The sequence below is a fragment of the Erpetoichthys calabaricus genome, chromosome 2 (assembly GCF_900747795.2).
Source record: "Erpetoichthys calabaricus chromosome 2, fErpCal1.3, whole genome shotgun sequence".
Taxonomy (NCBI): Eukaryota; Metazoa; Chordata; class Cladistia; order Polypteriformes; family Polypteridae; genus Erpetoichthys; species Erpetoichthys calabaricus.
In genome coordinates, this window is record NC_041395.2 from 20,808,161 (window position 1) to 20,834,350 (window position 26,190).

Genomic DNA, 26,190 nt, shown 5'->3' on the forward strand with positions numbered 1-26,190 from the left:
ATTTCACATTTATTTGTCTACAATAATCATTTTATTTCAGTCTGCTTCTGTTGGTCATCTCTGTACTTGCGTTGTTAGTAGGGTAGCAGTGTTGGTGACTCGCGCTCCGGATCATTTATTTATTTATTCATTTATTTATCTTTGCTGCTGCTCTTGGGATCGGTAGCGCATATTATAATTGTGTGTAAAAAGGGTCCCGAGGAGCGCTCCAGCTTCATGCCTCTGCATTATAAAAGGGGTCAGCGTGGACACAAAAAGCGTGTGACGTCACATTCTTTTATTTGATTTTTTTTTTAGTTGTCTCGTTGCTAATTAAATAAAATAATCAAACACGATCACCAATTGGCATACTTTTTTTTTTTTTAAATCTCCTCGTAAAACGAGACGCAATGGCAAGTCACAATCTTCCACTCCCGTCCATTTGAAGAAATCGAACACTCTCCTTTTTTATCGTACTTGATTAGCATTTTCAATTTGTGACATTTTAAAGTACCGTAATATCTGGACAACTCTCCAGAAAAAAATTCATTTCTTTCATTTTTTTACAGGCGACACTTGTTGCAAAATTGGAGGGAAAAAAAAGGAACTTGAAAAGCAGCGCCCGACGCTGATCGGACTTTTGAGGTCGCCGCCGCTCCTTTTGTTGTCCCCATCAGTTCAAAGACGTCTTCTTTCTTCATCTGTAGCGGATGACATTCTGCTGAGACAGACGACTACCGACAAGGCGCAGAAAAAAAAAGAAGACCCCGAAAGGTGGGGGCACCCCAGCCGGCGAGAGCCGAATCCGTGCCCAGCCGAGGTGTCGACTGACGTGCCCGCCAGAGCCGGCCTCCCCTTTGTCAGCTTAAGTCTGAGGCGTCTGGGTGGGGTGGCATGTAATTTATAATCCACAAAACGCTGGGAATGACACCCTAAGTTAGGGCTTGGCAGTTCAAGTCGGGAGAAACCATCAGCAGGTCCTCGGGTGTGTCCGCCAGGCATTGATCGCTGACAAAGTGCGGGCGTGCCAATCCGGAGTCCTCCACCAGGCCGGCGTGCATCATGGTGGCCACAGCGATGAACTGCAGATCCGGGTGGGCGTTGGCTATGGTGTGCCGTCGCACCCCACCGACTTTTTCCAGGTAGACTTCGCCCTCTTGCTCCACGAGGGGCGCCAGAGATGAATCTTGGGCGTGGGACGTGATGACGATTTCAGGGCCGTACTGTGAGATGCCCATCATGTTTGGTCGGGATTTACAAAGCCTACTCCCTGAAATAAAATATAAATAAAATCAACATGCATGTCATATTCAGCAACCAAATAAGCTTATAATTACACTCTGTGAGCCAAACCAACTCAATAAATGAACTAATGATACAAATCGTCGTCTTTATGGTCTTATTGAATCTTTCCTGGTCTTTACTTTGCCTTTTCTCTTCGCTTTTTCTCACCTTGTGTTGGATTTTTGATTATGGAGAGCTGGATTATCATGTTTCTCATTTTGGGATTATTAAAATAACATTATACTGTTTTATCAATGTATTATTTAATTCCCTTACAGCCTCTGTCATTTGTCTGTATGTTTTCAAGGAAACAACTTGGAATTGCATGGTCTGCGATGTCATTGGTGCAACGGGATAAAAGGTTGTGGCAGACGCCCGTCTTCATCCGAGATTGCGGATACCTCCTAAAACCTTAGAGCTTCAAGAGACTTTCTTTTCTTGGGTCTTTGCATTGCTACAAATATTTATGATGCACCATCTGTTGGAATGATAAATTAAATTTTTTCCGATGTGCCGTCCATAGGATTAACAGAGACATAGCAGCCAGACAGACACACAGATACACAAACACTTTACTAGCTGGGATATCCATCTAAGACGCGTTAAAAATCTAAGTAATAAACGGTGACCTATATGGTAACATTTCCGATGCACCAGTCATTGAAATGTATTTTGTAGTGCATTTAGTAATAAAATGCATTGCATTTGTCATTCCAACAGATGGCACGTCACAAACATTTGTAGAAATAAAATGTGTTACTACAGAAGTTTGATGTGCCATCTGTTGAAATATCAAATGCCATGCATACGTTTCTCTGTTATATACCAGATGGAATGGGATTTGTAAAAGCAGTGTTAATGTTTGTAATGCGCCACTTGTTGGAATGACCAACGCAATGCATTTTTATTACTACAAATGTTTGTGAAGCGTCATCTGTGAGAGTGACACAGGCATAGCAAATGGACAAATACACAGACACGCAGATATTTATCCTTTTACAAGTTCTGCTACCTGTCCAAGCTGGGTTGAGATCTAAGCAATCAACATCGACCTCAGCGTGAATGTTTGCAATGCACCATCTATTGGAATATATTTTGTAATGCGTGTTGTAATAATGTGCATTGCATTTTTCATTCCAACAGATGGCACATCACAACCATTAACACTGCTTTTATCCATCCATTTTCCAACCCGCTGAATCCGAACACAGGGTCACGGGGGTCTGCTGGAGCCAATCCCAGCCAACACAGGGCACAAGGCAGGAACCAATCCCGGGCAGGGTGCCAAACCACCGCAGGACACACACAAACACACACTATGGCCAATTTAGAATCGCCAATCCACCTAACCTGCATGTCTTTGGACTGTGGGAGGAAACCCACGCAGACATGGGGAGAACACAGGAAGTGAACCCAGGTCTTCTTACTGCGAGGCAGCAGCGCTACCACTGCGCCACCATGCCGCCCAACACTGCTTTTATGAATCCCATAACTAATGGCATGTAATAAAAGAAATATGTGCATTGCTTTTGTCATTCCAGCAGATGGCACATCACAAGCATTTCTAGTAATAAAATGCATTACTACAAATGTTTGTGATGCGCCGTCTGTTGGAATGACAAATGCAATGCACATATTTCTTTTATTACATGCCATTAGTTATGGGATTCATAAAAGCAGTGTTAATGGTTGTGATGTGCCATCTGCTGGGATAGCAACCAGCCAGACACACACAGTGCACCATTTACTTAAATATATTTTGTAATGAGTGTAGTAATAAAGTGCATTGCAATTGTCATTCCAGCAGATGGCACATCAGACATTTGTGGTAATAGTAATAAAATGCATTACTTGTTGGAATGACAAATGTAATTCATATGTCTCTGTTATATGCCATTTTATATGGAATTTTGTAAAGGCAGTGTTAAGAAGGGTTTTAGGGAAACTAAAAGATTGTAAAAGAGGAATAAAGAAGATAAGGTGAAAGACGACCCTAAGAGATTCTTTTAGTATTTTAGTGGTAAAGGAACAGCCATGGAGGAGGTGAAGTGCATCAGAAATAGTAAAGGGGAATTAAAAGATACAGACAGTGAAATAGTGGATGCCCTAAACTTACATTTTTCTGAGGTCTTCACAAGTGAGGAAGTGGATAACCTCAGAGCAGTAACAGGGACTACTAAGGAGGTACTGAGGGATTTGGAAATTGTAGAGAGAGAAGTGCTGCTGAGATTAAATAAGCTGAAATCAAACAAGTCACCAGGGCCAGATAATATGTACCCTCGAGTTCTTAAGGAGACTAGCGAATACAGATATAAAGCCTTGGCGCATGTTTTTAGGAAGTCACTGCACACTGGAGAGATTCTAAAGGACTGGAAAACAGCAAATATCATCCCATTATATAAAAAGGGTGACAGGGCAGATCCAAGCAACTACAGGCCAGTAAGCTTAACATGCATCACAGGAAAATTAATGGAAGGAATTATTAAGGATAAGATCGAGCAACACCTGGCAAGGACAGGACAGTCAGCATGGATTCAGAAGAGGGAGGTCATGTTTTACTAACATGCTGGATTCTATGAGGAGGCAACAAAAGGATACGATCAAAGTGGAGCAGATGAGACTATTTATCTGGACTTTCACAAAGCATTCGATAAGGTGCCACATGAGAGGTTGGGCATCAAACTAAAAGAAGTGGCAGTTCAGGGTGTGGTGAGTAGGTGGTGCAGAATTGGCTCAGACACAGGAAGTAGAGGGTGACGGTGCGAGGAACCTCCTCAGAACTGGCCGATGTTAAGAGTGGTGACCAGGAGGGGGCAGTGCTGGGGCCGCTGCTATTTTTAATGTATAGAAAGGATTTAGATAATAATAATTCTTTGCATTTATATAGCGCTCTTCTCACTACTCAAAGCGCTCAGCAATTGCAGGTTAAGGGCCCAACAGAGCAGAGTCCCTATTGGCATTTACGGGATTCAAACCGAATATAAGTAACAAGCTGGTGAAGTTTGCAGAGGATACCAAGAGAGGTGGATTAGCAGATAATTTGGAATCCATTATGTCATCACAGAAGGACTTGGATAGCAGACAGGCTTGGGCAGATGAAATTTAATGTCAGTAAATGTAAAGAATTACACATAGGAAGGAAAAATGTGAGGTTTGAATACACAATGGGTGGTCAGAAAATCGAGAGTTCACCTTCTGAGAAGGATTTAGGAGTCGTAGCGGACTCTAAGCTATCGACTTCCAGACAGTGCTCAGAAGCCATTAAGAAGGCTAACAGACTGTCAGGTTATATAGCGCCTTGATGTGTGGAGTACAAGTCACAGGAGGTTCTGCTCAACCTTTATAACACACCGGTGAGGCCTCATCTGGAGTACTGGGTGCAGTTTGAGTCTCCAGGCTACAAAAAGGACATAACAGCACTAGAGAAGGTCCAGAGAAGAGCGACTCGGCTGATTCAGGGCTACAGGGGATGAGTTAGGAGGAAAGCCTAAAAGAGCTGAGCCTTTACAGTTTAAGGAAAAGAAGATTAAGAGGAGATCTGACTGAAGTGTTTAAAATTATGAAGGGAATTAGTGCAGTGGATCGAGACGGTGACTTTAAAATGAGCTCATCAGGAACACGGGGACACAGTTGGAAACTTGTTAAGGGTAAATTTTGCACAAACATTAGGAAGTTTTTCTTTACACAAAGAACAATAAACACTTGGAATAAGTGACCAAGTAGTGTGGTAGACAGGAGGACTTTAGGGACTTTCAAAACTCGACTTGATGTAATTCTAGAAGAAATATGTGGAGAGGACTGGCGAGGTTTGTTGGGCTGAGTGGCCTGTTCTCGCCTTTATTGTTCTTGTCTTTAAGTTTACTTTATAATTTGCAGGCTACTTTTTTGTGTGCCACATGGGGACCTTCAACATCTGATATTTTGTAATACCTGGGGTATAAGGAGTGACAGACTTTATGATCTGTTCTTGTCAAATTTGTTCTGATGTGCAGAGTTCTTCATTTACTCTGTCAAATTTATAATAATCTGTTTATTAATGTGTACACAAATTTGAAGTTAATAAATAGTTACAAATCCATTCTGAATAGTGAGGGACGGCTAAGAGTCTCTGCTGGACAGACTTACCGACACAGCCGGCTGTTTGACTTTCCTCCAGGTAGTTTCCCAAATAAGGTGAGACCACCATCTCCACTAATCTTTCCAGCTGGCAGTATTGTTTGCTGGGTCCACAAGGCTCATGGATTCCCTGAAAAGTATAAATAGAGGAATAAAGCGCACGTCTTACAGCAGAGGGGGGTCTTCATTGTGCCTTCAGTTACATTTTATTGTAAAACTGATTGGAACAAAAGAGCTGAACTGATCCCTGCACTTGTTGCTGATCTTCAGATGACTACGACTTTCTAAACTGCTTTGGGATGGCCCTTTGTTCTGAAGAACGGAGTGTATGCGTATAGCTTTATCTGTCTATTCACACTGTGTATTTATTTATTTTAGGAGCTTCTGTAAAAAGCCAAGTTTCCCCCGGGGACAAATAAAGTTAGTTAGTTCATTTCTTCTATCATATAGTGCCTTTTGATATAGTCCATTTTTTATATAGTGCCTTTCAAGTTTTATTGTTGATCTCCCAATCTATGGTATGTATTACTGTGTCATTCCTATCTGTCTATGTGTCTGTTATATAGTGCCTTTCAAATCTCATTATTGATCTCTGAACCTACGGTATCTTTATTATAGTACCTTTACAATTTATCTATATTATACACTGCTGTCTTTCTGTCTGCCCTTCATATCTATCTGTATATTATAAAGTGCCTTTCACGTCTATCTGTTGTCACACACATGTGCATGGGAGGCAAGGGTGAGATGGCAGCTCGAGGGTTAATAAAGTGCACTGATCCACAGAAAGGAAAACCCATGGAAACCAGTGGCAACTTCCGTCCTCCAGTCCAGACCACGCCCTCTTGCTGACCTCACTTCCGCCACCGCCCTCATGGTCCCGCCTCTTTCTGCACAGCAACTATAAAAGTCCACACCTTTTTTTCCTCAGTCAGTCTACTTTGGGACTCGGTCTTTTTTTGACTACTCGGTTGCTATTTCTTTTGTGCCTTGCAATACATGGGGTGGCTAAACAAACCTTTACCTTTCTCTTGTCCTTCTGTTACACTATCTATTATATAGTGCCTTTCACATCTATCCATCTATCTATTATACAGTGCCTTTCAGGTCTAGAGACTGTGGAAGATTGTGGGTTCGCTTCCCGGTTCCTCCCTGTGTGGATAGCACTTTCAGTCTTTCTTCTTCTTCTTTGGTCCCTAGCTGGCGTTTGGTCTGGACCTGGTCCTAAGCCCGTACACTGCTGTGGGTGCCAATGGTTGTCGGATTTCATTTTGCAGGCGTTTCCATGCAAGGTGATCCATGGCGGCTGTTCTAGCCTCGTCGAGGCTGAGTCGACTGTTTCTGATATCGTCTTCGACCTGCTTGAGCCATGTTTTCTTTGGTGCCGTTCTTTGGATTCTCCACTGGGTGGGTCGATCGCACCAGAGGAGTTTGTGTGGTAACCGGTTGCCTTCCATTCTGCAGACGTGACCAAACCACTGTAGTCATCGTTGTTGAATTTGCTCCTCGATTGTTGGCTGTCGATTACCCCGGCGACGGATTTCCTCATTTCGTATTCGGTCTCAGAGTGAAATTCGTAGGATTTGTCGCAGGCATCACATTTGGAAGACCTCGAGTTTGTTGAGGTCTTGCTTGAGCAGTGTCCACGTCTCGGATCCATAGAGGAGAATTGGCAGAATCAGAGTTTTGAAGAGTCGAATTTTGGTCTTGTTGGAGATGTTGGTTTGCTTCCACAGGCACCACTTTAGGGAAGCAAATGCCGCGGTTGCTTGACCAATTCGACTGTGGACCTCTACTGTGGACGCCACTTTCGTCTCCTGGACCAGCGACCCAAGGTATTTGAATTTCAATTCAGCACTTTGAGTAGTGAGAAAAGCGCTACATAAATGTAATGAATTATTATTATTATTATCTATCCATTATATAGTGCCTTTCACATTTATCTATCTATTATATAGTGCCTTTCAGGTCTATCTATCCATCTATTTATTATATAGTGCCTTTCAGGTCTATTGATCTGTCTATGAGGGATTTGGAAATTGTAGAGGGAGAAGTGCTGCTCAGATTAAATAAGCTGAAATCAAAAATATCACCAGGACCAGATAAGATTTATCCTCAAATTCTTAAGGAGGCGAGTGAGTACAGATAGAAACCCTTGACGCATATTTGTACCAAGTAGTGTGGTAGACAGTAAGACTTTACAGACTTTCAAAACTCGACTTGATGTTTTTTTTGGAAGAAATAAGTGGACAGGACTGGCGAGCTTTGTTGGGCTGAATGGCCTGTTCTTATCTAGAGTGTTCTAATGTCTGTCTATCTATCTATCATATAGTGCCTTTCAGGTCTATCTATCTGGTTCTTTACTGGGTTGTGTGGCCCCTCGTAGAGTCATTGCTTGATAAAGCACCGTTTTACTCTGAGGGGGGTCTTTTGCCTATCAAGTTGATTCGTTGCACTTTGACAAACTTCTTAACGTACCAAAATAACCCTTGACATTTTGAATGTATGGTGGGCTACCTCTGCAATGCACACAAACAGCTTAACTCTTTGAGGGCTGAATACTTATTTAAAAAGTCTTTGTGTGGCTGGGACAAAGTCACAGTGCATTGCAATCTGGTTTCTACCTCTTATCATTGTTAAGTGGCAGTCCTCCCTGGCGAACATTGTCAGTACAACGATTAGCTGAAGCTGGAACCTCACAGTCGTTTTCAATCACTTGTATCAAAATCGGAGTCCGACAAGTCATAGTCTAGTTCAGAGATAATAGGAAAAACATCGTCCACGGAGTATTTTGCTATACACATTTGCTTTGATCTCTCGCTTTGCTGTTTGCGCCTTGCTACTCACATGAGTGCAGGAAATCTCGGTCAAACCAATGACTCCAACTTTCCTTCTAGCAACAAGAGTCCAACTAAAACATAATGGTTGGTTTTGTCACAGTTTACAGTCGATTTACCATTGTCAGCTCCTCCTTTTGACAAAAGTCGACATCAGCCCTGAAAGAGTTAAGAATCTTTGAACTTCGCCTGAGTTTCCGTGTGCAGCCAGAGACCTTTTAAAATCGGGAGCCATGATTACAAACCCATCAGCATCTATTCCTGGTCATTCACTGTATGCAGCCTCTTACAGATCTAAATAAATAAACTTTCTTTCCGGAACTTTCATGTGGATGGGCCTTTTGGGAACCTAAACTGGTGAAACTGGCGGAGAATAAATGAATGAGCTTAATAGGCACATCTAGTAATAGCAAGCCAAGGACACTATTAAATAACTATTACATGATGATGATAATAATAATAGTAAAAATAACAGGATCAGGGTTTTTTTTTTTTTTTCTTCAGCATCGTGTGAAAAAGTAAGTACACCCCCTGGAAACTGTTGACTGTTTCAACGTATTTGAGCAGACATACAGCAGATCTTCATGCAAGATTTTATATTTAAATAAAATCAAGAGGGGGAAAAAAATGCCCTTCCAAACATTTTATTCAACAGATATAACAGTCTACTGGGGGGACAAAGCAAGTCCACCTGTGTCATCAGAAGCTGGCATTGCCCCCCCCCCCCCCCCCAGCAGAAATGACTTCTTGTAGCCGTTTTGCAGTCTCTGACACGGACCCTCCTTCAGTTCAGTTCAGAGATGTCTGGGGGTCTCCTGTCCTGCATGTCCTGTCCATTTCAAAACCCCCCCCCCCCTCTCCCCACACAACATTTCAATGGGATTCAAATCGAGGCTCTGACCAGGCCGGTCCAATTGCTTTTTCTTTGGTGGATTCGCCGGTGCCCTTCTGGTTATCATTGTGTTAAGAGGTCCATTTCCAGTTCAACTTCAACTTTCACACAAATGGCCTCCCATTCTACTCAAGCCCACTTTTAATATGATGCAGATTTTACAAGTAAGCTATAATCCCCCCCACACACCCCCCCCCCCCGGCCCAGCCCAGAGGCAGCAAAACGACCCCAAACCAGAGCATTACCAACACAAGGCTTCAAAGCTGCTATAAGGTTCTTGTCTTGAAATGCTGTCTGTGTGCTAAACTCTATTAGTACTTGCATGACGAAATGCTTTCCAGCAGATGGCGCACTACTACAGAGATTCCAATACCAAATGTCACACGAATGAGGCCACACACAGATGAACAAACTCGCAGCTCTGTCAACTGTCACTGTGTCCCAACATGTCTACCTGTGACTCGCCTATCCAGAGCACCTTGTTCTTGAAGGGCCAGATGTTCAATAGTGGACACCACCGTTGTTTTTTTCTCTGGCATACCTCACACGCTGGTCACATTTGTGTTTCCTCCTTTCTGATGGTAGACGTGTGCACTTTGATATCACCCAAGTTACCTGCAGATCCCACAATGAATGTCTGGTGGCTCTTTTAGTATCATACGGTCCGCTCTTGGACTTTGAATTTGCTCAGCCGGCCAGTTCTGGACAAATTAGCATTGGTTTGAAATCTGCGACACTTGTAGATTTTCCATACAGTGGAATGATTTGAGTTCAAATAATTTGGTGGTCTTTTTAAATCCCTTGCCAGACTCCACCACCTATTTTCAGAGGGTCTCTTTGATCTTGGTATGATGATGCCACACATGTCCATAGTGAAGAGACCACCAGACCCTCAATATCTATCTGCGGTTTCAATAAGGAGGTCGGGTCCACCTGCCGTCTCCCTAAGGAGGTTCACGTCATCATCTGGAACATCTGAGCCGAGTGAGATGGCCTTGAGGTGGTGATAAATGTAGAGGTGGGCTTACTTTTTTTTCCTTTGCACTTTTGTTCAGTGAGATAATGAGAATGGATTCACCATGGCAGTTGTTCAGGTGGATCACCTTCACCCAGTGCTAGTGCCAGGTTATTTTGTGCCCTAGGCCAAGCTTATTAGTGTGCCAACCGACTGTTCAGTAGCTAACCCATGTGACTGGGTACCCCCCATGACCCCCCCCCCCTTGATCTGAACCCTGGGCGAACGCCTAATTCACCTTAATGGTGGCACCAGCCTCTATGTGTATGAAGACCAAATGTCGGCCTGTTCAAATACGTTCACAAAGTCAATAATTTCCATGGGGTGGACTTTCTTTTTCACACGCCTGCATGGAGCAGAGTTGACTTGTGGTATAATGGGGGTCTGCGGCTAGGCAGCGAGTGGTCATTTAGATTAGTCAAAAAACAAGTGGCTGGCTCGCTGTCTGTGGCTGGGTGGGCTCACTGTGTGGCATCAGTGGACGGGCCGCACCCGCACGTGAACATGTGGTCTCTCTTGACTGTTTCATTGGCTCTGTGTGCTCTGCGTTGGAGTTAGGGCTGCCACCTTGTCCCGGGATTGTCCTTCTTTGTAATTGTCAGTGAAAATATTCACTTACTGTCCCGGTTTGTCAGTAGGCTGGATCAGCTTGTACCGTTCCTGTTTAACTGACTCTTTAGATTTTGTCGTCGTCTTCTTCTTCTTTCATTAGGGGTCACTACAGCAGATCATCTTCTTCCATATCTTCCTGTCTTCTGCATCTTGTTCTGTTACACCCATCACCTTCATGTCCTCTCTCACCACATCCATAAACCTTCTCTTAGGTCTTCCTCTTTTCCTCTTCCCTGGTAGCTCTATCCTTAGCACCCTTCTCCCAATATACCCAGCATCTCTCCTCTGCACATGTCCAAACCAACACAATCTCACCTCTCTAACTTTGTCTCCCAACCATCCAACTTGAGCTGACCTTCTAATGTCCTCATTTCTAATCCTATCCATCCTCATCACACCCAGTGCAAATCTTAGCATCTTTAACTCTGCCACCTCCAGCTGTGTCTCCTGCTTTCTGGTCAGTGCCACCATCTCCAGCCCATATAACATAGCTGGTCTCACTACCGTCCTGTAGACCTTCCCTTTCACTCTTGCTGATACCCGTCTGTCACAAATCACTCCTGACTCTCTTCTCCACCCATTCCACCCTGCCTGCACTCTCTTCTTCACTTCTCTTCGACACTCCCCATTACTCTGTACTGTTGATCCCAAGTATTTAAGCTCATCCACCTTCACCAACTCTGCTCTCTCCATCCTCACCATTCCACTGACCTTCCTCTCATTCACACACATGAATTCTGTCTTTTTCCTACTGACCTTCATTCCTCTCATATCTCCACCTCTCCAGGGTCTCCTCAACCTGCTCCCTACTCTCGTTACAGATCACAAGGTCATCAGCAAACATCCTCTTGAAACATCCATCGGCATCCCACCGGTGTGCACCGTCATTGGCTCTAGCAAGGTCATGTGACGTGACCAGGCCCCCCAAGCCTAGATGTGCAGTGAACTGATAATCGTGCTGAGGTGGGTGCCCGTTTGTGATCAGTATGGCCATGTCCAGGTTTTCGGTCCGCTGTAGGTGGCAACACTAATCAGAGTCACTGCACCCCGGAGGTATAAAAGTGGGAATCGGACGAGAGAGGGAAGAGGAAGAAGGAAAAGAACTGAAAGAGGCAGAGCGTGAATAGAGGAAGCCTGAAAGTGCAGATGAAGGTAATAAATACTCAGTCAGCTCGCTTTGGAGAAGTGGAGACAAGCGGCCATGGAGGGAGGAACAAGTGATCAGCATTCTTGGAATGGAGCCGCTGAATTGTTATGGGGTAGCAGGAGGGACGATAGAAGGTCTCCCTGACAGGGATCTGACAGGTGACCATTTGTTTGTGTTCGGAGAAGGCAGCTTGGGGCAGACATGCTGAAGGAGGCAGTTGCGGCTAAGCCATGTTTGGAAGGGACCCCCGACTGTGAGACCCTAAAGAGAGACAAAAAGTGAAACTTATTGGTTGCATTTTTGTTTTGCGTCCCCCACCATAACCTGTCATCTGTTGGGGAGGAGCGACAGCTTTAGATTCGTCAAAAATTTCGATCTGCGGTTTTCAATGGATCTCGATGTTTTGGGGTCCCCTGATACCGAACACATCGATCTCTCAAGGATGGGTGCATGTGTGTCGGTCTGTGTGGCAGAGTTTCTAGAGCTGTAATGGCTGGGTGGAAAAATCCCAAACTCGAAACTTAAGGCTGTTATGAGATGATGATGTGCTGATGAGATTTTAAGCGAAATCGTGGAAGAGAAAGAGTCGCTTTAGACGTTCAACCCTCAAATTCCGTAATTCATTATGAGTTCTTCTCATCAGTTGCTATTGTAATGACCTATTAGCATCAGAGCAGTAAAGAATTACTGAAATGTTAGAAGAGTTCGGGTATCATGACTCCTAAAGCCTACTGACGCTCACCTGACGCTTTTCTTATTTATTGGATTATTTATTATGGGAAGATGCACCCTTTTCCTGTTTTCTTTGGCTTGTCTTTTGAAAACATTCACGGAATAAAAGCGCTGGCACTTTTAAACCCATCCATTGCGGTCGGCCCAATAAATACTCGGTCATGACTATCAACGGGCGCGGCTCCCATTATGGTGTTGGGAGAGTGGAGCTAACCCGCACCGTGAAGTGTGCACTAAACGTTGTTGGCAGATGCATAACAAAATGCTTTCCAGCAGATGGCACACAGCCACAGAGATTCCAGTACCAAGTGCCACATGAATGAGGCGACAGACCGATAAGACACGGGGACACAGTTGGAAACTTGTTCAGGGTAAATTTCACACAAACAGTAGGAAGTTTTTCTTTACACAAAGAACGATAGACACTTGGAATAAGCGACCAAGTAGTGTGGTGGACGGTAAGACTTTAGGGAATTTCTTCCAAAATAACATCAAGTCGAGTTTTGAATTAAGTGGACAGGACTGGTGAGCTTTGTTGGGCTGAATGGCCTGTTCTCATCTAGAATGTTCTAATGTTCTAAGACCCCCCCAGCTCTAATAGCTATCATTACAATGTGTGTATGTGTGAGAGAGTGTGTCCTGTCCTGGACTAGTCCTTGCCTCGTCACTGATTGTCTAAGTCAGGGGTCACCAAGTGCGGTCCTGGAGGACCACCATAGCTGCAGGTTTTCATTTTAACCCTTTTCTGAATGAGTGACCTGTTTTTGCTGCTAATTAACTCCTTTTCCATTCATTGTAATTGACTTGCTTTTGAAGACTCGGACCCCTTAATTGTTTCTTTTTCCTTTAATTGGCTACGGAAGCGTATTAGGGCCACGGTGAAAAAAAAAAAACAATACGGACACAGTGAAGAAAAAAAAAAGAACTAAATGTCGAGATTAAAGTCGACATGTTGACTTTATTCTCGACATTTCCACTTTATTCTCGTAGTTTATTTTGTCAGTAGAATGTCGCAAACCAAACTTCATCTTAAAATGAATATTTAATTTACTAGATTTTTCTCAAACCCCGTCATAAGTTATGTAGCACATTAAATGCTTTGTGTTAAGTGTTCACTGACCCAGTTGTTAATCGCTGTACGCGCTTCTTAAACTGACTTCCTCTACACTAAGAGGAGGTGCCCGCAGCGATCACCCCACAGAATACATTCACTTCATGATACTTATCATGAACTGAACTTATCATGACTTACAAACCTGAGCGCACATTAAGATCTCAAGATGCTGGTCTGCTTATGATTCCAAGGATTAATAAAATAACAGTGGGGGGTCGAGCTTTTAGTTACAGGGCCCCTAAACTGTGGAATGGTCTGCCTGCTACTATAAGAGATGCCCCTTCAGTCTCAGCTTTTAAATCCCGGCTGAAGACTCACAACTTCAGTTTAGCACACCCTGACTAGAGCTGCTGATTAACTGTACAGACTGCATCTCTGTTGTTAGTCATTAGCACTTAAACATAAGTAACATGACAGTTATAATTGTATACTAACCCTCACTTATTCTGTTTTTCTTCTCAGTACTCAAATGTGGCACTTGGCGCCACGGCCCACCTGCCAAGTTGTTTTGCCTGCCTAAGGAAAAGTCATCCCAGATGGAGGATCACAGGAATCGTGAGAAAGAGGGGTCCTTTCATCGGATTGGCTGGCCCAGCACTGTTTCAGCCGTGGAATGGCCAAATGGGGGAGGCAGCTTGAAGGATGAGGTCTCCAGGACTCTATACAAATCCAAATCTTATTATGGGATATATCATCTACTGTTAAATTCTGCTATGTAATTCTAAAATTTATATTTTTTATTTCTTACTATATTGAGGAATTGTTCTGTTCTGTGTACTGCATTGTATTGTATTGACCCCCTTCTTTTGACACCCACTGCACGCCCAACCTACCTGGAAAGGGGTCTCTCTTTGAAATGCCTTTCCTGAGGTTTCTTCCATTTTTTCCCTACAAGGTTTTTTTTGGGAGTTTTTCCTTGTCTTCTTAGAGAGTCAAGGCTGGTGGGCTGGCAAGAGGCAGGGCCTGTTAAAGCCCACTGTGGCACTTCTTGTGTGATTTTGGGCTACACAAAAATAAATAAACTGTATGATATTCCTGCTCCCTGAACATTTAGAATGCTAAGATAAATACTTGATATCATTTTCATGATGAAATGTATTAAAGCATGTGGGGGCACGGTGGCATGGAGGTTGCACTGCTGCCTCGCAGCAAAGGAGTTCCCGGGTGCACTGAAAAAAAAAAAATGTGATGATTCACACTTAATATGTTCAATCTGAACCAATATAATTCTTTTTAGCTTATTGATCCCACAATTTTTAAGTTGAGGCAAATCACTTAGAGTGATTGGGTGCAATTCACTTGTTTTATACTAAATCTATTTTTTAAGTTGTTGTTCTTTTTTGGCAGTTGGAAAGCCAGCACGCTGGAAAGTTCGACCGGAAGAAAATACAAACGGCCCCTCAAACACAGCACACAAGCAACCTAAAATATTAAGTTAACTGAAATAGGATTTCTACGTTTATTCCCTCCACCATAACTTACTTTGGTAGAAACAAATTTTTTTACTTTGATTGAGATCTGAAACCAAATATTTCAAGCTACAACACTAAATGACTAATCTTAAGTTGCTTGAAAGAGAAAATTTACGTTGAATGAACAACATCAATGTTACACTTTTTTCAGTGTGTTCCCTGCCTTGAATTTGCATGTTTTCTGGTGAGTCTACTCGGTGTGCTTCAGTTTCCTTTCAAAGTTATGTAGGATGGCGGGTTTTGTTATGCTGTATTAACCCTGCTAGTGTATGTATTGCTCGTATTCACCCTGCGATGTGCTGGCTCCACGTTCAGGATTTGCTCCTGCCTCGCACACAATGCTTACTGGGATGGGCGCAACCCTGAATGGATGGCATAATTAAAGTTCTGAACACTCCGTGATCTAAGTTTATAACTAGTTTTAATTAAACAAAGAAGTTTATCGTGTGGTGATTGGTTAGGTGGAGACAGAAAAAGGAAGGATAGGGACTGGGGGTTTAATACGTCAGAAAGAGACTGCACGCATGCAATAAAGAAGAACATTGAATTCTGTGTTCGTGTCTCTGACCACCAGATCACAAACCCAACATTTACACAATATTTAAGTTAAACCAGTGCGATATCCATTCATACATCCAGTTGTTTGGAGCCTCGTCACACCTGCCATAAAGTTCTCTACACTGAACATACACCTGGGGACCCCTTACTAGATAGATAGATAGATAGATAGATAGATAGATAGATAGATAGATAGATAGATAGATAGATAGATAGATAGATACTTTATTAATCCCAATGGGAAATTCACATCCTTCAGCAGCAGCATACTGATACAATAAATAATATTAAACTAAAGAATGATAATAATGCAGGTGAAAAACAGACAATAACTATCTATAATGTTAAATGTTAACGTTTACCCCCCCGGGTGGAATTAAAGAGTCGCATAGTGTGATGGAGGAATGATCTCCTCAGTCTGTCAGTGGAGCAGGACGGTGACAGCAGTCTGTCGCTGAAGCTGCTCCTCTGTCTGGAGATGATACTATTAAGTGGATGCAGTGGATTCTCCATGATTGATAGGAGCCTGCTCAGCGCCCTTCGCTCTGCCACAGATGTTAAACTGTCCAGCTCCATGCCAACAATAGAGCCTGCCTTCCTCACCAGTTTGTCCAGGCGTGAGGCGTCCTTCTTCTTAATGCTGCCTCCCCAGCACACCACCGCATAGAAGAGGGCGCTCGCCACAACTGTCTGATAGAACATCTGCAGCATCTTATTGCAGATGTTGAAGGACGCCAGCCTTCTAAAGAAGTATAGTCGGCTCTGTCCTTTCTTGCACAGAACATCAGTATTGGCAGTCCAGTCCAGTTTATCATCCAGCTGCACTCCCAGGTATTTATAGGTCTGCGAGGGAGCAACACTACCGCCTCACTACCATGCATGTTTAATACCTGCTTTAATGCATTTCATCATGAAAAAGATATCAAGTATTTATTTTAGTATTCTGAACGTTCATAGAGCAGGAATATCATGAAGTCAATGTGCGGTGATCGCTCAGTGCAAGAGGAAGTCACGTAATGCGTAGGGAACACAAAGCATTTAATGTGCTACATTAACTTATGACGGGATTTGAGAAAATCTAGTGAGTTAAACAATGATTTTAGGATGAAGTTTAGCTTGTGACATTCTACTGACAAAATAAACTACGAGAATAAAGTGGAAATGTTGAGAATAAAGTGGACACGTCAACTTTAATCTCGACATGAATGGTGAGAATGAAGTCAACATGTCGACTTTAATCTCGACATTTAGTTTGTTTTTTTTTTCTTCACTGTGTCCGTATTTTTTTTTCACCGTGGCCCGTAATTAGCAGCCAAACAATAATGAGATACAAAATGAGCCAAAACAAATGGTGTCTATCATACAATATCTGAAAATAAAAAGGGTGGAGATCTCAGGAATGTCAATCTGCTCAGGTCCCCAAAACATTTGACCAGTGCTCTTAGAAATGAGAAAATCCACAATTTCAGAAATGTCTGCTAATGCACAATGAGAGCAGCAACAAGCCATGGAATTAAAGAACGAGTTTAATGAACGACAAGAATTGGCACCTCATTAAGCAACTGGTTGGAGTGAAATTGGTTGGAGTTTGAGGCTCTGACTTAGTTGGTCTTCTGTTGGCTTCCTCACTTCACGTTTCATTTCTGTTTGGATGCCATTTAAGGAAAGAAATGAAGCAACTCAGAGGAACGAGGAAGAAATTCAGGGGAGCAAATTTTAAACAATTCGATTAAAACGTATTCACAAGAAGTTAATTAGCAGCACAAACAGGGCCCTCAATAAAAAAAGGGGTTCGAATGAAAACCTGCAGCCATGGTGGTCCACCAGGACCGGACTTGGCGACCCCTGATCTAAGTAATAAAGTACAAGACAAACCTGCCTGGCCATTACGTGTAAGTCGTGGCTTTAATCCGCCGCACTTGTCACTTCACATACCTGCAGGACGAGCAGCATCTGGGTGATGTCCGCTGGCATCTGGGCTTGAAAAGGGTGCAGGAGATCCTCCAGCGGGAGCTTCAGCAGGATCAGATCTCTAAAGCCCAACAAGGCCATCTGTCTGACTGTCAGCTCCTGGCCCTGGCGAATGGAACAAGAGGCAGAATTAACAAGAAACAGAAAGACACAGGCCTCCATTGTTATTTCACATTGCATGGTGAGGCCATTCTACTCATGAAGGGACATGTTACATGTCGATGGGCACGTGCAGGGAAGAATTTCAGTGGACTCTGCGCACACACGGCACTGAAAGTACAAATCCAGCGTATCTTTGACCAGTGGTGCATGGAGCTCACCTGTACAGGGTAGAAGATGGCCTGTAAAGTTGGCAGGATCTCGGTGAAGAAGCGTTCCCACATCTCTGCTAAAATCAGGAGCTGATTGTTGCCTGGTGAAGCAAGAAAGGACAAGTCACCAAAGGGGGTCCCTGAGTTGAGGGGTTTATGGTGCACCTTAAATTATGAACTTTATCAAGCCCTTCTACCACCCACACTAACACCTAGCAAAGTCTTCGGTTCAAATCCCAGGCCACAGGCCGTGTCAGTGTGGCGTCTACTCCTTCCCCCTCATGTCTGGGTTCTTCTTCTTCAGGTACTTCGGTTATCTTCCAACATCCCCCCCCCCCCCCCCCCACCCTAACACGACGACGACGCCTTGTGACTCTAAATGGGTACCCAGTGTGAGAGGCACCGTATAAAAATGAACATGTCAAGATGAGGTGCTTCTACTCACTCATCATGGTGCCAGAGAGTGGCGTCGTGTGGCATATGTCGATTAGCACACACAAGGAAGAACTGAGGAAAACATCGAGAGACGCAGACAGACACGCAACACTCAGGATTACGGATCTACGAGGCAGCAGCTCTAACCGCTGTGCCACCCTTACCGTCGCTTAGTGAGAGGCACTGAATCGATTTCTCCAAACTACCTGCTTAAGTCAATCGATTTGTTTTGATTCATTTTAAGGATTAGAACATAACGTTTAGGGGCATCTGCTTGCATCGCAGATATATAATTACATCATTATGCATACCATATTTACTCGCATATAAGTCGGATCTTGAAACCTGAAAAATCGATCATAAAATCAGAACCGACTTACACGCCCTTAATTTTTTTTTAACATCTTCTTCCTTCCTCCAATCTCACACCGGTTTCTCAGACACATCGAATTTTGTTGCAGCAGCGCAGTTACCAATTTCTTTCGCCACTTCAACGACGTTTAATTTAAAACCAGCTTCATATTTTCTTCTGATCGAACGCTCCATCGTAGATAAGTGATGCTCCTATGGTAAAGGTGTATGAGGGTGCGAGATACAAAAAACAAATCCGTGCAAACATCTGTTCGATATAGTTTGGGTATCACCTATGTATTGTGCCTACATGATCACATGAAGAAAAGGCCGTGTGCTCCGTGGTTACTCTCTCAGGTGGGCGTTAGCATATAATCTCTTGGACCAATAGCGTGAGTTTACCACATTCAACTTATACGAGTGACATTATAAAATACCGGAAATTATACGGTAAAATCAAGCCCCCACTAATCCGTGAGTATATACGGTATTCATTTATGTATATATAATCAATGATATATTTCACATGATGGTAATTCATATGACATCGACCTTTTTCACTAAACAAAGCTTGACAACACATTTAAGATGCATAATTAAACCAAAATTGTTACTTTAAAGATTCACAAAGTGAGCAAGAATTGTACCGCTCGTTCTCGGGTCATGATCTGTCCATGAATCAAATGAAACAGAATTGTGCACTTTGTTGTCCTGTAACGATTTGTTCCAGAACCAAATGCATGTGAATTGTACAACGGGCTCTCAAGTAGCTATTCATTTACGAATCCAGAATCGCACAACAGGTTCTCGGGTAACAATTCGTTCGTGAAGCAAACGAGTGAGAATTGTGCACTTCATTCTCGGGTATTGATTCACAAATCCAATGAAAGAGAATCATACTCCTCTGGTTCGCAAACGAATCATGTACCCCACCAGTTATAAGAATTGTGAGCTGCATTCTTGGGTAATGATTTGCTTACAAAACAACAGAATGAGAATCGTGAATCTTGTTCTTAGGTAATGATTCTTTCATGAACCAAGTCAAAGAGAATTTTGCACCTCGTTCTCGGGTAGTGATTTGTTTACGAATCAAATGAACAAGAATCGCACAACACGTTCTCAGGTAATGATTCATTCATGAAGCAAACAAATGATTGTGCACCTCGCTCTCGGGTAATGATTTGTTGAAGAACTAAATGACTGAGAATTGTGCACTTCGTTCTCTAGTAATAATTCTTTCATGAACCAAATGAATGAAAATCGTATAACAGGTGGGGTAAATGATTCGTTTGGTGAACCAGATGAGTAAGAATTGAGGGCCGCGTTCTTGGGTAACAATTTGTTTACAATACAACAGAATGAGAATCATGCATCTTGTTCTTAGGTAATGATTCTTTCATGAACCAAATCAATGAGAATCATGCACCTCGTTCTCGGGTAATGATTTATTCGTGAATCAAATGAACATGAATTGCACAGCGCGTTCTCAGGTAATGATTCGTTCGTGAAGCAAGCGAACAAATGAGATGTGCGCACCTCGTTCTCAGGTAATGGTTCTTTCATGAACCAAATGAATGAGAATCATACAACAGGTTTTCAGGTGAATGATTCACAAATCAAATGAAAGAGAATTGTACAACTGGTGGGGTAAATGATTCGTTTGCAAACCCGATGAGTAAGAATTGAGAGCCATATTCTTAGGTAATGATTTATTTACAAAACAACAGAATGAGAACATCATAATGCATCATAAGTGCATCCTGTTCTTAAGTAATGATTCTTTCATGAACCAAATCAATGAGAATCATGCACCTCGTTCTCGGGCAATGATTTGTTCATGAATCAAATGAACAAGAAGCGTACACCAGGTTCTCAGGCAATGATTCACTCATGAAGCAAATGAATAAGAGTCATACGCCATGTTCTCGGGTAATGATTGATCACAAAGGAAATGAATGAGATTTGTGGGCCTTGTTCTCAGGTAATGATTTGTTCATCAATGAAATGAACGAGAATTGTGTACTTTGTCCTCGGGTAATGATTCTTTCATGAACCGAATGACTGAGAATTGCCCAACAAGTTCTTTGTTAATGATTTGTTAACGAACAAGAATCATACAACAGGTTATCGGGTAATGATTGATGAATCAAATGAAAGCAAATCGTTCAAGTGGTGGGGTAATGATTCATTTGCAAACCAAATGATTAAGAATTGTGAACCTCAGTCTCAGGTAATGATTTGCTCACAAAGAAAATAAGATTTGTGGGCCTTGTTCTTGGGTAATGATTTGTTCCTTTACAGTTTAGAGATGCCAGTCAACCTAACATGCAGGTCTTTGGAATCGGGGATGACAAGCGTAATATCCAGTCAAAAAAAATGCACAGCGACATTTACTTATTTGGCTGTCGACTTTTATCCACGGCGACTTACAACATTCGAGATACAACTGGTTCCATTTCTTTGATTTTTTTCCAATTGGAGCTCAGTCAGGTGAAGTGACCGGCTCTTGGTGTTAGAAGTGGGATTTGAAGCCGCAACCTCAGGGTTTGAAGTCCCAAAGCCTTAGCCACTTCGCCACCCTGCCCTCCTGCCTGCACAAACATGGGGATGTGGACAGTGACCAGGCTGGGACTTGAACCCATGACACTGGAGCGGTGAGGTAGCCGTGCCCACCACAGTGCCACCCAGCTTAACATCCATGCCAATGACTGGGCTGGAGCTCCTCACTGCCCACCATCTAACATCAAAGCCCCCCTTTTGGCGGTCCGCTTTTGTCGAGTACCTTCATATAGGAGGATCTTCTGTTCGATGTACAGCAGGCCTTTGCTAAGAAGCTGGTTCTGCAAAATTAAAGAAAAATAAAATAACAACAACAACATGATTGCCAAGAAGAGAACCCAATTTTTTTTTTTTTCAAATTTTTGAAAAGGGGAAAAAAAATAAAAAGGGTACACGTCAAGACTCATTTAAATAATAAGACCAGCATGGCATAATCTTCAGAAACATTCAGGGATTATCTAACCTTTTTGAAAGTTTTTAATTCTTCTATATTTAATTCACAAGTCCTGTTTTTGTTTATTCAATAATTCTGTAATAATGAGTCATACAGGGGGCTCCGACAGCATTGAGACCCCCTTCACGTGTGGCACACTTTATTGTGTTGCAGGTTTCATTTTAAATGGAGACATTTGCCATTTTGGCCCATTAGCCTACACTCCGTAACCCATGATGACATCCATCCATCCATTATTCAACCCGCTATATCTTAACTACAGGGTCATAGGGGCCTGCTGGAGCCAATCCCAGCCAACACAGGGTGCCAGCCCACCGCAGGGCACACACACACCAAGCACACACTAGGGACAATTTAGAATGGCCTGCATGTCTGTGGACTGTGGGTGGAAACCCACGCAGACACGGGGAGAACATGCAAACTCCATGCACGGAGGACCCGGGTAGCAAACCCGGGTCTCCAAACTGCGAGGCAGCAGCGCTACCCACTGCGCCGCCCCATAATGACAACTTGTTTTCAAAATGGTTTACACATTTATTAAAAATTAAAACGGCTGAAATCGCTCGTTCCTAGAAGTATTCGGACCCTTAATTCGATGCCTTGTAGAAGCCCCTATGGCACAAATGACAGCTTGGAGTCTTCTTGTGTAAGTCGTTTGCCATTTGAGCCCATCAGTCCACACCCGGTAACCCATAATCACAAACTGAAGTTGTGCTTTCAGAAGGGTTTACTCATTTTATTAAAAAATCAAAAACTTCATTCATGGAAGCACTTGGACCCTTAACTCTTTGAGGGCTGAATATTTTCTTTCTTTGGTGGCCGGCAGAAATGCGCAGCAGAGAAGAAGGCGGATCTGGCGAGACTGCGAAGCGAACGGGCAAAGCAAAATACTCCGTAGACGCCGTTTTGTGGATTCTCGCTCTCCAAATTGGATGCGAGTGACCCGGAGATCGAAAATGAAACTGACTGCTCCCCTAGCTGATCGCAGTGCCGAATGCGTTCGTGTAGCGGCCTGAAGACACAGCTGTATGTCGTTATCAGTTACACTCGCGTTTTCTACAAGTCCCTTTGGCAGCCATTCCAGCTTTATATTTTCTTGGGTTAGACTGGACAAGCTCTGCACTGCTGGATTTGGGCGCCTCATCCCGTTCCTCCTGGCACATCCTCTCCATCTCTGTTATATTGGATGGCGAGTTGCTCTGTGCTGCCATCTTCAGGTCTCATCACCGATGGGCTTTGGCTGAGCCACTCATGGACTTGTCCTGAAGCCACTCCAGGGCTGTCCTGGCTGAAGCGAAGGGGTCTCCTTTCTTTCTGAATCCACTGTATTCAAAAATGGGAATAATAAAAGCTATGTGACTAGCGAGAAAGTGGCGATACAAGCCTTCTGTGATCCTGGGAAATGTGAACTCGCTACCAAATAAGATCAACGAACTGGCTGCACTGGTGAAAAATGTCAGGACCTACAGAGAATAGTTTGTTGTTGTGAATTTCCCCTTGGGATTAATAAAGTATCTACAGTATCTATCTAATGAATGACGCATCATTTAAAACGAAGTGTGTAACCTGCCTGTGTTTAATGGCATTTTACAGCGTCATGACGGGTACAAACCGAGCACACACAGGCATGTGGCGGCTCAATGGCTTTCCTAGGCGGCCGATTCCAACTCACCGGAGGTAAAACTTGCATTTTATTGTTAATTGTCAGTTATGAAGGGTTTATGGCAAGGTGTACGTCCTTCTTAAGTGGGACATTTTTTTAAAGAGGTACCCAATGCAAAGTTCAATTCTCCATTTACTGCAGCTGACGTGACGGAGATTTCCCATCTGAGATTGCAGCTCTGCCACATCGGCATTCAGATGAACGAAAGATGAAGACTCCCAACGAGATGTAACGACCCCTCTCTCGATGTAAATTCGAAACAATCCATTATTCAGTAAATGAGGTCTCATGGAAAGTTTCTCTGGTTGAAAAATCTGCCAATGCTTTCTCAAGTGGGAGTTTTTGAAATGTCACCAATTGGGTACGGCGAGCTCTAATCCGCCACCAAAAAACAAAAAGGAACTTTCCGGACAGAGTTCCCTGAAGAATAAGTGTAGCAAATCTGAGCAAAATCAGTCCGCCGAAAGGGGAGTTGTTTCATGTGGACAAGTAGATGGACAGACGGATAGCCATGACAACCACAGTAGGTGCTCCACCATTTTATGCAAAAGCGCCTAAAATCTTTTCCCTGCAAGATCTCTCTCTTTGTCCATGGAGGACGGATCATAAATTCAATCTCCTTTCAACTTATTGTATCATTATAAAAGCTGAAAACAGATACAGTCTGCCAGTGGATCTTTTTTCCAGCCCTGTCGTATTTCAAGTCCATGATACCTTCATGGGACAAACCCAAGATCACTCCTACCTTGTAAAACCCTCTACTGTACTATGGATAGACAACTATGAAAGACACTATATAATAAATAGAAACCTGTGGAAGGCACTATATGATAGCTAGATGTGGAAAGACACTATATAATAGAGAGAGAGAGATCTGAAAGGGACTTTGTAATAGATATATATATATATATATAATATATATATATATATATATATATGAAAGGCACTATATAATAGAGAAACATAGATGTGAAAGGGACTACATAATAGAGATAGATAGATAGATGTGAAAGGGACTATATAATAGAGACATAGATATGAAAGGGACTATATAATAGAGACATAGATGTGAAAGGGACTATATAATAGAGACATAGATGTGAAGGGCACTATGTAATAGAGACATAGATATGAAAGGGACTATATAGTACAGAGATGGATAGATACATGTAAAAGGCACTATATAATAGATAGATACTTTATTAATCCCAATGGGAAATTCACATTCTCCAGCAGCAGCATACTGATACAATATATAATATTAAATTAAAGAGTGATAACAATGCAGGTGAAAAACAGACAATAACTTTTTATAATGTTAACGTTTACCCCCCGGTGGAATTGAAGAGTTGCATAGTGTGGGGGAGGAATGATCTCCTCAGTCTGTCAGTGGAGCAGGATGGTGACAGCAGTCTGTCGCTGAAGCTGCTCCTCTGTCTGGAGATGATCCTGTTCAGTGGATGCAGTGGATTCTCCATGATTGACAGGAGCCTGCTCAGCGCCCGTCGCTCTGCCACAGATGTCAAACTGTCCAGCTCTGTGCCTACAATAGAGCCTGCCTTCCTCACCAGTTTGTCCAGGCGTGAGGCGTCTTTCCTCTTAATGCTGCCTCCCCAGCACACCACCACGTAGAAGAGGGCACTCGCCACAACTGTCTGATAGAACATCTGCAGCATCTTACTGCAGATGTTGAAGGATGCCAGCCTTCTAAGGAAGTATAGTCGGCTCTGTCCTTTCTTGCACAGCGCATCAGTATTGGCAGTCCAGTCTAATTTATCATCCATCTGCACTCCCAGATATTTATAGGTCTGCACCATCTGCACACAGTCACCTCTGATGATCACGGGGTCCATGAGGGGTCTGGACCTCCTAAAATCCACCACCAGCTCCTTGGTTTTGCTGGTGTTCAGTTGTAGAGAGAAATAATAGATGTGAAAGGCACTATATGATAGATAGAGAGATAGCTGTGAAAGGCACTATATAATAGATGTGAAAATACACTATATAATAGAGAGAGAGATAAATGTGAAAGGGACTATATAATAGAGAGAGATATATAAATGTGAAAGGCACTATATGATACAGGGATGGATAGATAGATGTGAAAGGCACTATATAATAGAGAGATAGATGTGAAAGGGACTATATAATAGAGATAGATAGATAGATGTGAAAGGCACTATGTAATAGAGAGATAGATGTGAAAGGCACTATATGATAGAGAGAGAGATATAGATAGATGTGAAAGGCACTATATAATAGATATGTGAAGGGCACCATATAATTGACAGGTAGATAGATGTGGCAAGTGAGTGGTCTTCTCACTTTTATGTTCCCACCACCCTAGAGAGATGTGAGCTTTGACGAGAGGCTGGTGGAGCAAATGGAGATTAAGAGGTGACCTGATTGAAGTGTTTGAAATTCTGAACGCAGCTAGTGCAGTGAATCAAGACTGAGACTTTATTACTTGGCCGACTCTTCTCTTTTGCTTTTCCAGCGTGGAGTGAAGGTGGGTGAAGTGACTTGTGTCAGTAGTGGGATTTGAACCCCCTCAGCCTCAGGGTTTGAAGTCCAAAGCCGTAACCCCAACACCCCACTGCCTGGCATGCGTCTTATTCTGAGGTCAACAAGAAATGGAGTTGGAAGCTCGCTAAGCACAGATTTCGCACAAACGTTGGAAGCGTTTTC

At 43.0% G+C, this 26,190-nt stretch overlaps 1 protein-coding gene across 1 annotated transcript in view; it reads right to left on the reverse strand.

The window, feature by feature from the left end:
• Positions 1-826: 826 nt before the first annotated feature.
• Positions 827-26,190, reverse strand: part of LOC114645680 (proline-rich protein 5-like) — a 184,390-nt gene continuing 159,026 nt past the window's right edge. Inside the window, exons 6-10 of the mRNA XM_028793503.2 lie at positions 21,609-21,666; positions 18,050-18,141; positions 17,694-17,834; positions 5,389-5,509; positions 827-1,249 (exon numbers count right to left, since the gene is read on the reverse strand). Of these exons, the coding sequence (XP_028649336.2) occupies positions 912-1,249; positions 5,389-5,509; positions 17,694-17,834; positions 18,050-18,141; positions 21,609-21,666 (750 nt within the window). The 3' untranslated portion in view covers positions 827-911. The remainder of the gene's footprint in view (positions 1,250-5,388; positions 5,510-17,693; positions 17,835-18,049; positions 18,142-21,608; positions 21,667-26,190) is intronic.